Source organism: Pezoporus occidentalis, unplaced genomic scaffold, assembly GCF_034315485.1.
Source record: "Pezoporus occidentalis ecotype Australia unplaced genomic scaffold, CSIRO_AGI_Poc_V1 ctg430, whole genome shotgun sequence".
Classification (NCBI taxonomy): domain Eukaryota; kingdom Metazoa; phylum Chordata; class Aves; order Psittaciformes; family Psittacidae; genus Pezoporus; species Pezoporus occidentalis.
The window spans coordinates 44,457-58,620 of NW_026915759.1; the positions used below are offsets into that span (position 1 = coordinate 44,457).

At 56.8% G+C, this 14,164-nt stretch overlaps 1 protein-coding gene across 1 annotated transcript; it reads left to right on the forward strand.

Moving 5' to 3' along the window:
- Positions 1-368: 368 nt before the first annotated feature.
- SLC2A1 (solute carrier family 2 member 1) lies at positions 369-12,149 on the forward strand. The gene is made up of 10 exons (XM_062634616.1): positions 369-435; positions 5,140-5,232; positions 9,105-9,265; positions 9,461-9,701; positions 10,012-10,174; positions 10,248-10,435; positions 10,544-10,648; positions 10,750-10,851; positions 11,136-11,339; positions 11,592-12,149. The coding sequence occupies exons 1-10, from the start codon at positions 418-420 to the stop codon at positions 11,787-11,789; spliced, it is 1,473 nt and encodes a 490-aa protein (XP_062490600.1). The 5' UTR covers positions 369-417; the 3' UTR covers positions 11,790-12,149.
- Positions 12,150-14,164: the final 2,015 nt, after the last annotated feature.

Genomic DNA, 14,164 nt, shown 5'->3' on the forward strand with positions numbered 1-14,164 from the left:
ACACACATGTGCACACACACACACGCGCACGCGCACCCCCGCCGCACACCCTCACGCGCGCTCACGCTCACGCGCCGGGCCCCGCCCCCCCAGTCCCCCTCCTCCCCCCCCCCCCCGCCTCCCACGTGCAGCCCCGCACGCGCGCTCCCCCCCCGCCCCCCCCCACCTCCCCCACACACCCCCCTCCCCGCCCCGCTCACGCCCCCTCCTCGCCCCGCCCCTTGCTCTCTAGGCCCCGCCCACCCCCGTCTCCCCGCCGCCCAATGGGGGCCCCGCTCCCGCGCCGCCGCGCGCCCCCCGCCCCTCTTAAGCCGCTCTGATGCCCCCGCCGCGGCCGCGCGGTCCCGCTCCCGTCCGCCGCGCGCCGCTCCGCCGCCCCCCCCGCTCCCGTCCCGCCGATACCGCGCCGGGGCCGCCATGGAGACCGGCAGCAAGGTGAGCGCGCCCGGCACGGCAGCCCCCGCTTCCCCCCCCCCCCTTCCCTCCGTTACCGCCCGCGTTACACAACAGCCGAGCCCACACCGTCCCGGGAGGCAGGCAGCCGGCTTGGGGCCTCCCAACGCCGCCGGTCGCACCCCCCGGGGCCCGTGTGTGGCGGCCCGCGAGCGGAACGGGCGTTTTGGGAAATATTTTACCTCAGAAACTCTGTAAAAAACCCACTTTAAGCGATTCCTTCCTCCCCTCCCTTCCTGCGCGCGGGAACGGGGGTCAGCTTTGAGGTGAAGGAATGCTGCCCCAAAAAAGGCGATTTTGGCCCCAATTTGTGTGTTTGTGGGGGGGGGGGGGATGAGAGGGAAAGGCGATGAGAACCCCAAAGCGTTGAGTTTGTTCTTGGAGGAGGGGGGCACTGAGGGGCCTCGCTGCGGTGCCTGGGTCCCATCGCACTGCGGGCCCTTCGCACTGTGCTGACCCGATTCCCATCAATTCCACCCCAAAAAGAAGCTAGGAAATGAGTTATTAAATCCCATAAACTCGCCGGCCGGCAGCAGCTGAGCCCCCCCCCCCCCCCCCCCGATAGAGGTGGGTTAAAGTGATGCAACGTCAGGCCCTAAATGGGAAAGGTGAGTTCATTGCAGCAGGGTCTTTAATGTTAAGAGCCCGGCTGTCCTCCCGTCCTCCCCCCCAAATATTCCCTTCTGGAAGCGCTTTGGGATCCGTTCAAGTATTTGCTGGTTGTTATTTTCCAGGGAAGGAAATACAAAATTGGCTCCGTGGCGATGCGTAATTACCCCCCCTAAATAATCACTTTATCCCAATTAAAGATGCCACAGGAACAGGGATCTTATTCTTCTCTCTTCCTTGTTTTCCCTCCCCATCTTTGGCGAGCTGGGGATCCCGTTTTCCTCGCGTTTCGCCCTATGTTGGTATGGGTACGCGGTGTTTCTGAAGGGCTTTCTCTCCGGGACTGGCTCTTCCCCAGCGCCAGGCTTTTTTTGGGAGAGCTTTGGGGGTGGGAGCCGGGAACGTGACTCCTGGCAGCGCGGCCATGGGGCCGGGAATTAGCAAGAAATTTGCTCTCCTCCTAACGAAGAAACCCGATGCGCTTGATCCCGGCCACCGGCTCGGCGCTGGGGACACACGCTCCCTTCCCTCTGCCACCCTCATAACTGCCCTATTAGGTGAATTAGGGTTAGAAAGGCTTCATTTGTGTTAAAGGTAATTAATTGCAAGGAAAGGGTTTGCTGCCATGCTTAAAACCCGAGGGGGTTTTGCTGGGGGGGGGGGGAAGGGGTTTCTCTCGGAGCAGCCTTCGGTGGGATGCTGGGGGTGCCGGGACGAGCTCACCCCTCCATCCCTCAATGCGATGGTTCCGTGTTATTAAAGCAGGACGTGCTTTTATTTGGGCTGCTCCAGCGCTTTTGCCTGCGACAACATCTCCCGGGCTTGTCGCAGACGCTGTTGCGGTTGCAAAACTCGAGCGGATCGAGTCGCCGTCCCCGGCTGACCTTTAAGGATGAAGGGAAGGAGGGAGGGGGGGAGGATAAATAAATACATAAAATAACGCAGCTCCAACCCCGCGGGTTCGATAATCCCCCCCAAATCTCAGCTGATCCCCGCGGTGCCAGCGTTACCCTTCGCTTTGGATGCCAGCTATCCCCCCATATGTGGCTTTAACCCGGCCTTCGGTGGGTGCGTAAGTTTTTCCTGGGCCGGGAGCCAGCGTGCGGCCGTGTTATCCCGGGTAATGGCCGGGTCTGGATCGCTTCACCCCGGGCCGGCGTGCCCTGTGCTGCATGGTGGCTGCGTGCCCTCCCCGTGCTCACCCCCTGCCTCCGTCCCGGCTTGGGACAGAGCCTCCGGGATGGTCGGTAAAGCTTCGTGGCTTGCTTTTATGGGCTCTTTAAATGTGGATCTTCCCCAAATTCCCTCCTGGGACACTTTCTTATTAACTATTAATTGTTTTGAAGGCATTATTCATTTCCGTGTTCCGTGATGAGGCAGGCAATGTCCCGAAATCCTTCCGTGCTGGAAGAAACTGGGTAGAAAAAAAAACGAGTTGTAAAGCTAAAAGGTTTGGGGGTGCTGCTCTCACCCCACGGGCTGATGCTTCCTCGTTCGAGCGCTGGAGGAAGCAGGAAGCAGCAAAAAGAAAACGGGTTTATTAAACTTACAAGTGCTGCGCTCACCTTTCCCTAAGGTATAGCCGGGCTTGGGGCGGTGGGGGTGTGTGGGGGGGATGTGTTAACCCAAGCGTTGGCTGGATCCAGGCAGTAAATCAGTTTATTGCACAAAAGCACGAAGGAGACTGATGTTGCTTTGGGCTTTCCCCCCCCCCCCCTCCATCTCTAAACTCCTAATAAAGCTGCTGTTTTCTGCGAGCAGTTAAAAAAGAGCCTTAAAGCACCCCCCCTGTGGCCTCGCAGGAGTTGTCCATGCAAGGCTGCTCCTAAAAACCAACTTTCCTTTTTTTTTTTCCCAATTCCCTAACTCGCCATCTTAAGCCTCTCCTTTAATGGTGAGGTTAAAGCCCAGACGCGCCCGGATCGGGCCGGGCAGCAAGTTTGGAGCTGGGAAGGCAGAAGCCAGCGGGAGGAGCTGACTCACGCTGACCCTGCCTGGGAAGAGCCTCCAAACCAGCCGCTTCCCTCCAAGCTAGCCCCATCCAGTCATCAAAATACACAGTTTTTTATGCTAGAGGTTAACAATACCGAGGGTTTTGCTACATGGTTCAAACACAACTTGTTTTATTCTCGCTGGAGGTTAAAAATCTAAGGGTTTTCTTCTCTTGTAGAGGTTGAAATTGCAAAAGTAACTTCATTGTTAGGCTCTGGAGGGGCAGTGGCAGCGCTAGGGAGAGGAGGTGTTGCTGCCTGCCGTGTTGCCGGAGCAAAGTTCGTGCCGGTGCGATGCATCCCCATCCCTGCGGCGCGGTGCCGCCTGTGACTCACCGACCTGCTGGGGCGGGTGGGACGGCCCTGAGGGATGCACAGGGAGAACTGCAACCCCAAACCCTAGAAACACCCCAAAACACCCCCAAAATTCTCGAAATACCAAACCCCCTCCTTTTTCAAACAACATTTACCCACGCGTGGGTTGATTTCAGCGTTCCTGGTGTTGCCTGTTGCAGTTTTCCAGAGCAGCAGGCGGATGGAAGAGGTTGCAGTTGGAATTTGGGATTTTGGGGGGCTTTTTCCCCCCTTCTTTTTTTGGGATGCCAGCACCTCCCCAGCCTGGTTTTGCCCTCTCAAGCTGGGCGTTTGCTTCTCAGGGTGGGTTTATTCAGAAGCACCGAACAGAACCCAGTGCCAAAACCTCCCTGATTAGTTGTGTTGGGGCCAAGCCTAATTAATGGGCTTCATTAACGAAGCTGCCTTTATTCCCTGTTGTTTTCACCCTACAAACTTTAACACCGAGGGAGGTGGTTTGGCTGGAGAGGTGAGGTCAGTAGTTAAATAAAAGAGGAAGAAAATGCTTCTTAAATAAGAAAATACATTTTTTTTCTCATGTTTGCTTTGCTGTGGTCCCTCTGATTTAGGGGTTGCCTTTAGGTGGGGTCTGACCAGCACCAATCCCTTGGGAATCTTAATCTGAGATGCTGGGGGAGCATCCCTGGGTCATGCACCGGTACCTGGGATAACTGGGGAGAGAGCGCAGACCCCACAGTAAGGGGCTTATAAATTTCACGTGGATCATCCCAAAGCTGATTAACGGGAATGTGGGATCCTGGTTCTTGGAGCTGAGTGCTGGGAAAACCTCCTGCCTGGGATAATTGGGCTGTTAACGAAGGTGGCCCAAGCACTGGCCTGCCCTGACCCTGCTCCGGAACAAGGCTCTGATTGTCGTCGGGGCTTAAGCAGGAGGAAGAGGAGGCGGCCGAAGGGGCTGCCAGTAGCCGGGTTTTGCTCAGTGACTGTTAATGAGGCTCTGATGCAAACCTGCTTCGTTAGTGTCCGGCCAGAGCATCCCCGCACCGGGGCATCCCCGCACCGGTGCCGTGCGCGGTAGTGTCCCGCGCTGGCGAGCTGCCTGTGTCACGTGGAGCTTGTGGAGAGGACCTTGCGTGCCCAGATAAAGTTCCTGGAATCCCCAAACAGTATTATTGTGGTTTTGTTAAGCTCAAACTGCTGATTTTGTGATTATATTTTTTTTTGCCCTTTAGCCCACGTGGATGCCATAATAAAAGCAAGTTTTATCCTGTGTATTCATGATCACAGGGAGGGCTGAGGGGGGACTTACCGCTCTCTAGAACTACCTGACAGGAGGTTGTAGTGACGTGGGGTTGGTCTCTGCTCCCAAGGAATAAGGGATAGGGCAAAAAGAAACAGCCTCAAGTTGTGCCAGGGGAAGTTTTGACCAGAGATTAGGAACAATTCCTTCCCCAAAGGGTGCTCAGGCATTGGAACAGGCTGCCCAGGGCAGTGTTGGTGTCACTGTTCCTGGAAGTGTTTGCACCGTGTAGACAAGGCCCTCAGTGCCATGGGTTAGTGGTGGCCTTGGCAGTGCTGGGGAACGGTTGGATTTGATCACCTTAAAGGTCTTTTCCAGCCTCGTTGAATCTATAACCTAACAAGCATCGCTCCTCCTGCTGCAGCTCCCTGGGGGGAAGCGCTGGGGTCCTCTCTGATAGGGAGAGGGGGGAGGACATAGCTGGGATCCCAACTTTAACCCCTCGTTGTGGCTCTCTTCCCCCTTCTGCAGATGACGGCCCGCCTGATGCTCGCTGTGGGAGGAGCGGTGCTGGGTTCCCTGCAGTTCGGCTACAACACCGGTGTCATCAACGCCCCGCAGAAGGTGAGAGTGCTCTGGGCCACAGCAAAACTCCATCCCCTCTGCCCCAAAACAAACCCGTGCCTGCTGCCAGCCTGACTAAAATAGAACATCCCACCAGGCAGCTTACTGCCCGTAATGGGATTGCAGTTAGCCAGCTCCCGCCTTCCCGGGAGAATTAGCTTCCTCCTTGCTTAGAGTTTTTTTGCTGGGAAAAATCCCAGGCACGCTTGCAGGATGCTCGCTGGGTGGGACTGGCATAACTTTTAACCTCGGCTCTGAGCAGGGCTCTGCGAGTTAACTGGGGTTTGAGTCATCTGGAGAGGGGGAATGGCCGCTCCAATGCGAGCTTTGCATCCCAGAGTGTCGGGGCAGGACGTCCCTGGGCAGCCGGGATAGGCTGTGTTTGAAGGACTATGGAGAGCGTCTGCTCCGTCCTCAGCATAGTGTCAGCACCCTCCAGCGACTGGTAGGTACGTGGGAGCCCGGAAAAATGTGACATTCCCCAATTTATGTGGCTTTTGGAGGTATTAAAGCCTGGGAAGCGTTAGCTCAGAGACCCCATGTGGTGCTTGCAGCGTGCCCTGGGTAAAGCTTGGCTGCTGGGGTGAGGTGTGGAAGGACAGATCAGAGCCCATCCCTGAGCAGCACGCCATGCACTGCCCCGAGTAACTGAAACCACCAAGGCAGGATTCAGGATTCACACCGCAAGAGGGTTGATCCCGTTACCAATGAGTGGGCTGCAAAATTCCACCTCCATTGCCAAAAACCATCCTCATGGGAGAGAAGACCCTGTGCAAAAACTTCCCGGGCCCCGTCAGCATGGAAAGAGCAAAAAGACGTGATGTTATTCGAGGAATTGCATTAAATTGGAGTCCCAGTTGAGCAGCCTGAGCAGAATTCCACGTGTCTGGAGGCTGCGGCTCCCATCTGCTGCATGCACCTGTCTGCTGAAAGCATCTTCCTGCTGAAAGCATCATTCCTGATCCCTGCTCGCCTTCCCCTGGACCAATCCGCGCTGGTGACGTTTGTGCTCGGCTGGCAGCGAGCATCCTCCTCTGGAGACGGGCAATAGGAGCAGCACTGGAGATGGCAGCGAGCTGGGCAATCCCTGGAGCTGTGCTGAGGAAGCTGCTTCCTGGCTCCTGCCCTTGTTTCTCCCCAGGCTTCGGCTCCACGGGGAGCAGTGCTCTGTAATTACCTCCCGGCATCCCTCATCCCAAGGACACGGGGATTCCCTGCGGCTGGAGGACTTTTCTCCATCCTCACCTGATCCAGGAGATGCTGCTCGGGATGATGTGGATGGGACTGCATCCAGACTGGGGCTGAACTCTGGTTCCTGCAGACCCCCAACAGGGGTTGCCTCAGCTTCCCTCCTAGGATTGAGCTCCCAGGGCTGAGGCCAGGCCCTCGCTGAGTGTTTTAGGGGTGAGTCACCCAGTGAGTGACTCTGGGGCAGAACTGATGGGGGAAAGGCTTTGGGGTGCTCTGTATTGAGGGCAGGATGAGTGTGGTCTGGGGTAGCAGGACACTGGGCACGAGGGTTCATCCCACCTTTGGGGGGGGATACACTGGAGTGTGGGATTGGGTCTGCATCAGGATTCAGGTTTGGGATGGGGATGCATTGGCGTGCAGAATGGAGATGCATTGGGACTGGGATGCATCAGGGTGCAGGGTTGGGGTGGGAATGTGTTGTGATAAACTGGGATGCAGGATGGGGATGCATTGGGGTACAGGATTGGGATGCATCAGGGCGCAGGACTGAGATGCATCAGAGTTGGAATGGGAATGCATTGGGGGACAGGATGGAGGTGCTTTGAGACTGGAATGCATCAAATGCAGGGTCAAGATGGGAAATACATCAGGGTGCAGGACGAGGATGCATCAGGGTAAATTAGGGTACAAGATTTGGGTTGGGATATGCACGATGGGGATGCATCAGGATTTATTGGGGCACAGGATTGGGAGTGGGATGGATGCATTGGGGTGCAGGATGGGGATTATAGAAACATAGAATCCCAGTTTGGGTTGAAAGAACCTTAAAGCTCATCCACCTCCAACCCCTGTCACAGGCAGGGACCCCTTCCACTAGAGCAGCTTGCTCCAAGCCCCTGTGTCCAACCTGGCCTTGAACACTGCCAGGGATGGGGCAGCCACAGCTGCTTTGGGCAACCTGCTCCGGTGGGGATGCAGGATGGGGATGCGCTGGGGTGAAGGATTGGCACAGGGGTGCAGGACTGGGATGCATCATTCCCTGGGCTCCAGCAGTGCCGGGGCAGGAGCTCTGTTGGCCTTGCAGCCGGGCTCCTTCCTCAGGCTGGGGCTGAGCACTGGGTTTGTGCTCCTCTTAACAGAGTCCTTCCTGCTGCTGGAACAGCAGCCTGGTGCTTGTGGGGTGCTTGCAACGTGACGTGGGGAGGAGATGACTGGGCCAGGGCTGGCAGGAAACACTCGGCTGCAGTGAAATGAGGGTGAGAGAGTGGGAAAAAAAAACCCAACTTTGGGGAAGTGAGACTGTTTTTGTTTTTTTTTTTTTTTTTTTCCATGCTTCTCTCTTTAAATTCCTTTTAAATCTACTTTCCCAACAGCTCATGGTGGGTTTTTCATCCATCCTTTCTTGCAGGAGGAAAGGGGACTGGGATGGTGGGGGTATTTGGGTGTTAAGTTTTGCTAAGCCAAGGCACAGCCCAGAGTAGCTCAGGCAGTGCTGGGACACCCGCTGTCGCTTGCCTTCGGTTTTGTCTGCTTCAAGGGGAGAGAGCAGGAGGTTTGGGGGAAAGCTGAGAGGAACTCAGACCACCACAAGGATTGGTGGGGTGTGTGCAGGGTCCTTCCCCCCACCAAGGGCCTGGCCTGGCTTATTTATTCTGGTGATGGTAGGAAAAGAGGATGAAGCCCCCAAAGCATCAAAGCCTCCAGGTGAAGCAGGAGGCAAATGGAATCACTGAAGTATTGAAATCCTGATGGTTCAGGGCCTTTGAAAGCTTAGGAAAAGAATGAATTATTGGACCTGATGGTGAAGTATGGGGTGTGTTTCTGGCACTGCCTCTGCCAGGGGCCTTCATTTGTGCTGGAAGTGGTGGGAAAGCCGTGCTGTGTGCAAACACTCCATTGGGACACTTGTGACACCATTGAGGCAGCAAGGCCTCGGGGCCTCTTTATGGCCAGCAGCAGCTTCTCCTGCTCACACTAGATCTCTGCTCCTCCCTGTCGAGCCCTTTGCTCTTTCGGTTTGCGTTATGGGTAACCCTTCACTTGAAGCTTTTGGCCGCGGGCTGGCTTTCAAAATACATGATAAAATACCTAAAATATATGAAGAAGGGTGTTCTGTGAAGATGGCAATTCAAGAGTGTCATGGCTGCTGGCATTGCAGCAGCGTGGTGGTGGTGCAGAAGTGTTGTGTTATGGAAGTGCTACAGGAAAAGACCCCTAGAAATGAACTTGGAAGGACTGTCTGAGGGGATGGGATGTGATCAGCCACCCGTGTGTCCCTGCTGTCTTCCTCACCTTCCTCCAGCATCTCTGTGCCTCCTGCGGGGATGCAGCCACCTCCCTTCCTGCCTCCCATGTCCCGGGGAGGAGCGTGACCTCCCCATGGCTGCCTGGCGAGGCACAAGAGGTGTTTTGGCAATGCCTCTCCTCTCGGCAGGGCAGGACCAGAACCCGTCCGGCTGCATTTCCCCTGCGCATCCCATCAGGTTCCCTCCCTTGGGGCTGGAGCCGAGCCACCGGCCGGGCGGCTCCCGGCCCCGTGACGCATCGTCTTGCGAGCCACGCGCCAGCCAAGGCTCTGTGGTGGCTGGGCTGAGGCCGGGCAACTCGGAACAGTGCTGCCACAGGTGAAACGGGGCTGGGTTTGACTCAACGGCTTTGTTTCTCCCCGTTCCTTTTTGCAGGTGATTGAGGACTTCTACAACCGCACGTGGCTGTACCGATACAATGAGCCCATCAGCCCTGCCACCCTCACCACGCTCTGGTCCCTCTCTGTCGCCATCTTCTCCGTCGGAGGCATGATCGGGTCCTTTTCCGTGGGGCTCTTTGTCAATCGCTTTGGACGGTGAGTACTGAGGGTGGTGAACCCGCCGTGGACCTGAACGGGGGGTTGTACAGCCTCATCCCACCCAAGCATCCCGGCGGGGGGTGGCTTTGGGCATCTCCCCCCTGCCCAGAGCTGATGTTTAGGTTCTCCTGACACCCCTTCAGCCTCTCAGCTCACTGTGGGCCTCACCACCCTCCTCCCTTCCCTCTGCAGGCGCAACTCCATGCTGATGTCCAACATTCTTGCCTTCGTGTCAGCCATCCTCATGGGCTTCTCCAAGATGGCTTTCTCCTTTGAGATGCTCATCCTCGGCCGCTTCATCATCGGCCTCTACTCCGGCCTCACCACCGGTTTCGTGCCCATGTACGTGGGTGAGGTATCACCCACTGCGCTGCGGGGCGCGCTGGGGACCTTCCACCAGCTCGGCATCGTCTTGGGCATCCTCATTGCACAGGTAGGTGCTGAGGGGGTGTTCCCTCATCTTTGGTGCTGATGCTCATCAGGCACTGCAGGGGATGGGGTTCCTGCAGCAGCACAGAGTTGCCTCCATCCTTCAGATGGAGCTGGGGTGGAGGAGGGATGGACCTGGAGATCAGCAGGAGCAGGTTTGGGATGGGTAGTGTCGTGGTATGGGGTCTGTTAGCCACCTGGAAGCAAGCAAGATGTGTCCCTCTGGGTGGTTGGGCCTGCAGCACACCCTTGAGCAACAAGAGTTAGGTCCAGCTTGAGCAGGGAAACGTTGGCTCAGCCCCTCTCATCCTCAGGTCTTCGGTTTGGACTTGATCATGGGAAACGATTCCCTGTGGCCGCTGCTCCTGGGCTTCATCTTCGTGCCTGCCCTGCTGCAGTGCATCATCCTGCCCTTCGCCCCCGAGAGCCCCCGCTTCCTCCTCATCAACCGCAACGAGGAGAACAAAGCCAAGAGCGGTGAGTGACCCCCGAGCTCGTCCCACCACACAGGAGGCTCCTCGGCTGCTCCTGACTCCCACTCTCCTCTTAGTCCTCAAGAAGCTACGGGGCACAACGGACGTCAGCAGCGACCTCCAGGAGATGAAGGAGGAGAGCCGGCAAATGATGAGGGAGAAGAAGGTCACCATAATGGAGCTGTTCCGCTCGCCCATGTATCGCCAGCCCATCCTCATCGCCATCGTCCTGCAGCTGTCCCAGCAGCTCTCGGGGATCAACGCGGTGAGTTTGGGGGGTACCTGGATGCCGGGGGGCAGCTGCTTCACCCAGGACTTGGGTTGATCTGGCTCCAAGGCCTGGCTCCTTTCCTCATGGCCCTGCCCTTTGTAGGTCTTCTACTACTCCACCAGCATCTTTGAGAAATCGGGTGTGGAGCAGCCTGTCTATGCTACCATTGGCTCTGGTGTGGTCAATACGGCGTTCACGGTTGTTTCGGTGAGTTTTGGCTCATGGAGCCCTCGCTGGGGTGGATGTTAGAGATGAAGCTTTCCTCCAGGCTGGGGATGTGCTCATGGACACGTGTCTCCATCCAACAGCTCTTTGTGGTGGAGAGGGCCGGCCGCAGGACGCTGCACCTCATCGGCCTGGCCGGGATGGCGGGGTGCGCGGTGCTCATGACCGTTGCCCTGGCGCTGCTGGTGAGTGATGGGCATTGAAGGGATGGGTGGGCTGGGAGGAGGTTGTGTGTGCTGCCCTCCTCTGGGGTAGCTCAAAGAGGGAGGTGTGGTTGGAGAGCCCGAGGAAGGGCTGGTCCTCCTGGAGGTGACGACTGACCCCATCTCTCTGGAGGTCCCAGAACTCCAATCTGGAGAAGCCTCACGGCTTCTCTGCCAGCACCACACCCGCACAGTTCCCACCTCTGGGACAGCTGATGCTTCATCCTCCTGCACCATGCCAACCTTTTCTCTCTCCCTTGGACTAGGACCAAATGTCCTGGATGTCCTACCTCAGCATCGTGGCCATCTTCGGGTTCGTGGCCTTCTTTGAGATCGGCCCAGGCCCCATCCCCTGGTTCATCGTGGCAGAACTGTTCAGCCAAGGCCCTCGTCCCGCTGCCTTCGCTGTGGCTGGGTTGTCCAACTGGACCTCGAACTTCATTGTGGGCATGGGCTTCCAGTACATCGCGGTAATCATCTCCTGGGGCTTGTGATGGGAATAGGGCTGGTGTAAACCTCACCTACCTGGAGCCTAAACCCTGGGCCAGATGGCTGGGGCTGAGGGATGGAACTGAGGAGAGCAGGGAGTGGAACCTGCTGGTCCTTACAGCTCTCATCCCATTGGGATGTTCGATGGTGGGGAGGCCTCGGGCACGTGCTGCAGTGACGGGGCAGCGGCTTCATCCACACCCTCACCCTTCCTTCCTCTTCCCTCCTACCAGCAACTCTGCGGCTCCTACGTCTTCATCATCTTCATGGTGCTGTTAGTCCTCTTCTTCATCTTCACCTACTTCAAGGTGCCGGAGACAAAGGGCCGGACCTTTGACGAGATCGCCTCCGGCTTCCGGCAGGGAGGAGCGGCTCAGAGCGACAAAACCCCGGATGAGTTCCACAGCCTGGGCGCCGACTCGCAGGTCTAACCCGCCGCTCCGGGGCTGAGCTTGGGAACGCTCTGTACAGACCATGGCATGGGGCCGCGAGCCCCTGCCCCGGCTTCTCCCCCCCACCGCCCCGGCTCCAGCGGGGACGGACTCGACCCATTTTATTATCAAGTTTTATTTCGTTTTGTTTTTTTTTTTTTCCTGCTAGGAACGATTATTTTTTGTTTCTTTTGGGGTTGTTTCTTTGGTTTTAGCTGGTTTCGCGTCCAGGATTTCAAAGGCGATCGATGTTTTCCAGCCGGGGCCGCGTTCCCTGGGCTCCGGAACGACGCGACGGGTCCCTCGGCGAGCATCACATCACGTTAGCGGAAGGTTTTAAAGCTGGAACCTGTTTCATGGTTGTTTGATTTTTTTTTTTTAACGTTCTAATCATAGAAAAGAAAAAAAAAAAAAAAAGAAAATCACGTAAATTGACTAAACCTAAAGCCAGGATGGGTGCAAACCCCCACCAGCTCTTTTTTAACGCAGTCTAACTGATTTCAAGCCCCCCCGGGGGGGGGGGTGTCGTGGATGGCGATTTTCCCACCCGGGGCAGCGGTTGGAGCGCTCGGGTGTCCCGGTGCGGAGCCTCCGCTTTGGTTTAACCTGGGCAATATTTGCCCGGCAGCCCCACACTACAGCCCCGGACCCAGCTCCCCTCCCCGCGCTGTGTATAGACTGGAAGATATTTATATTATATATATTTTTGTTCCGTGGTTGTTCATAGGAGCCCTTTTAAGTTATAGCGTTTGATTCGACGAGCGACGTACTGTAAATACTCTCGGCGTATAGTCACGTTGTACAACGTCTCCACAAGGTACAGACGCAAAGGGGGTAGTTTTATAGCGACGAGGAGCAGCTTTGTCCACGGGTAGGACGACTTTTGTATAGTTCAGTACCTGCACTGTAGTTGTACCTATTGCACTGAGTTCCAGGCTGTAGTATATTAAAAACAAACCCCGGAAAATACCTGTCCTCTTCAGAGATAACGGGAACGATCCCGGCACATCCCTGAGCGCAGCTGTGGGAGCTCCCAGCACCTTCCCCGAGCCACAGGCAGGGCTTGAAGTAGTGTTTTCTCAATGTATTTGGGTTGGAATTGATTCAATGTGAAAGAAAAGAAAGGCAAAGGGGAGGGGAGGATGGGGGGGGGGGGAATAAATCACTCCATAAGTTCCCTGTGCTAAAGCCCTTGTGGCGCCTGTGGGGTTTGGTTTAAAACCCAAATGTATAAAGTGAAGTGCCCAGAGGAAGGTGCGTGGAGCGCTCACAATAAAGGAGGATGGACGCAGTGACCTGGCCTGTGCCTTTGTTCCGGGGTTGGGAAGCTTGGGGCATTGTGGGCACCCTCCAGCACTGTGTCCTCCTCATCCTCCCACATGTGCTGGTGTGTAGGTGCTATTGTCTGGGCCCGGGGGGTACTTTGCTCCTACAGAGCCCCCATCTCTCCTCTGGGTCCCTGTGAGGATTTTCCACTCTAGGTATAAGATTCCCGGTTGCAAACCACCCCCCTGGGGGTCCCAGCCCCTCCATGGATCCCAACCCTGCCTTGGATGTGTGACTGTACAGGGCTCCAGCACTGCCGGGCCTGCTCCTGGCAGGGTTTGTTCCTACCCCTCTTTCCCTGCCAAGGCACCAGGACCTGCAAGTCTGAGCATTCCAGGCAAAGAAACGCTGCTTTTGGTCACTTCAGGCTCTTTCTCCTCTCCTCACCCCTGGGGCAGGTGTGGAAGCAGCTGGTGCAGTGCAGGAAATGACTAAAATCCTTCAAACCACCCCAAAACCACTCCTGATTTGCACCAGGCTCTTCCCAGCGCCCGCCCCAGCAGTTCCCGATGCACAGTTGATTTCCAGGCTGTATTTGCAGGGTGAAGCTGCCCGGAGCAGCGGTTGGGAGCCGCTGGTCCACGGCGCAGGCTCAGAGCACTGGGATTACCGGCACAGCTCCAAATCCCTGGGCGCTGTGACCCAAATCCCCCATGACCCAAAGCCCTGTGCCAGCAGCGCGGTGTCCCCTGCTGTGGTGGTTACAGCCATAGAGAGGACCAGTGAGGATGGATGCATCCACCAGCATCTCCCATGGGATATTCGGAGGGTCCCCCCCGGCCTGGCTGCTGTGAGCCCCATCCAGCACAACGTGTACCCACCCCAGCGCAGGCTGCAAGTGGAGGTGTTCCCTTCACCAGCAGCACCAACCCCTTCTAATTGCTCAGGTCCCAGCTTGACGAAGCGCTCACAAAGCCAGGCCCTGGCCTCCATCCCGCTCCCGCGAGGCAATTAAATGCCCTCATAAATCCTCCTGAAGTAAATGAGACTTAATCACGGGCTTAAAGCCGAGCCCTGTTCAGCCCTTGGCAGCAGCAACAGTTCCCCCT

Bases quoted from the DNA above. Each gene is read 5' to 3' on its own strand.
- SLC2A1 (XM_062634616.1), top strand. The intron at 10,649-10,749 runs GTGAGTTTTGGC...TCCATCCAACAG, and splicing joins CGGCGTTCACGGTTGTTTCG to CTCTTTGTGGTGGAGAGGGC. The intron at 11,340-11,591 runs GTAATCATCTCC...CCCTCCTACCAG, and splicing joins TGGGCTTCCAGTACATCGCG to CAACTCTGCGGCTCCTACGT.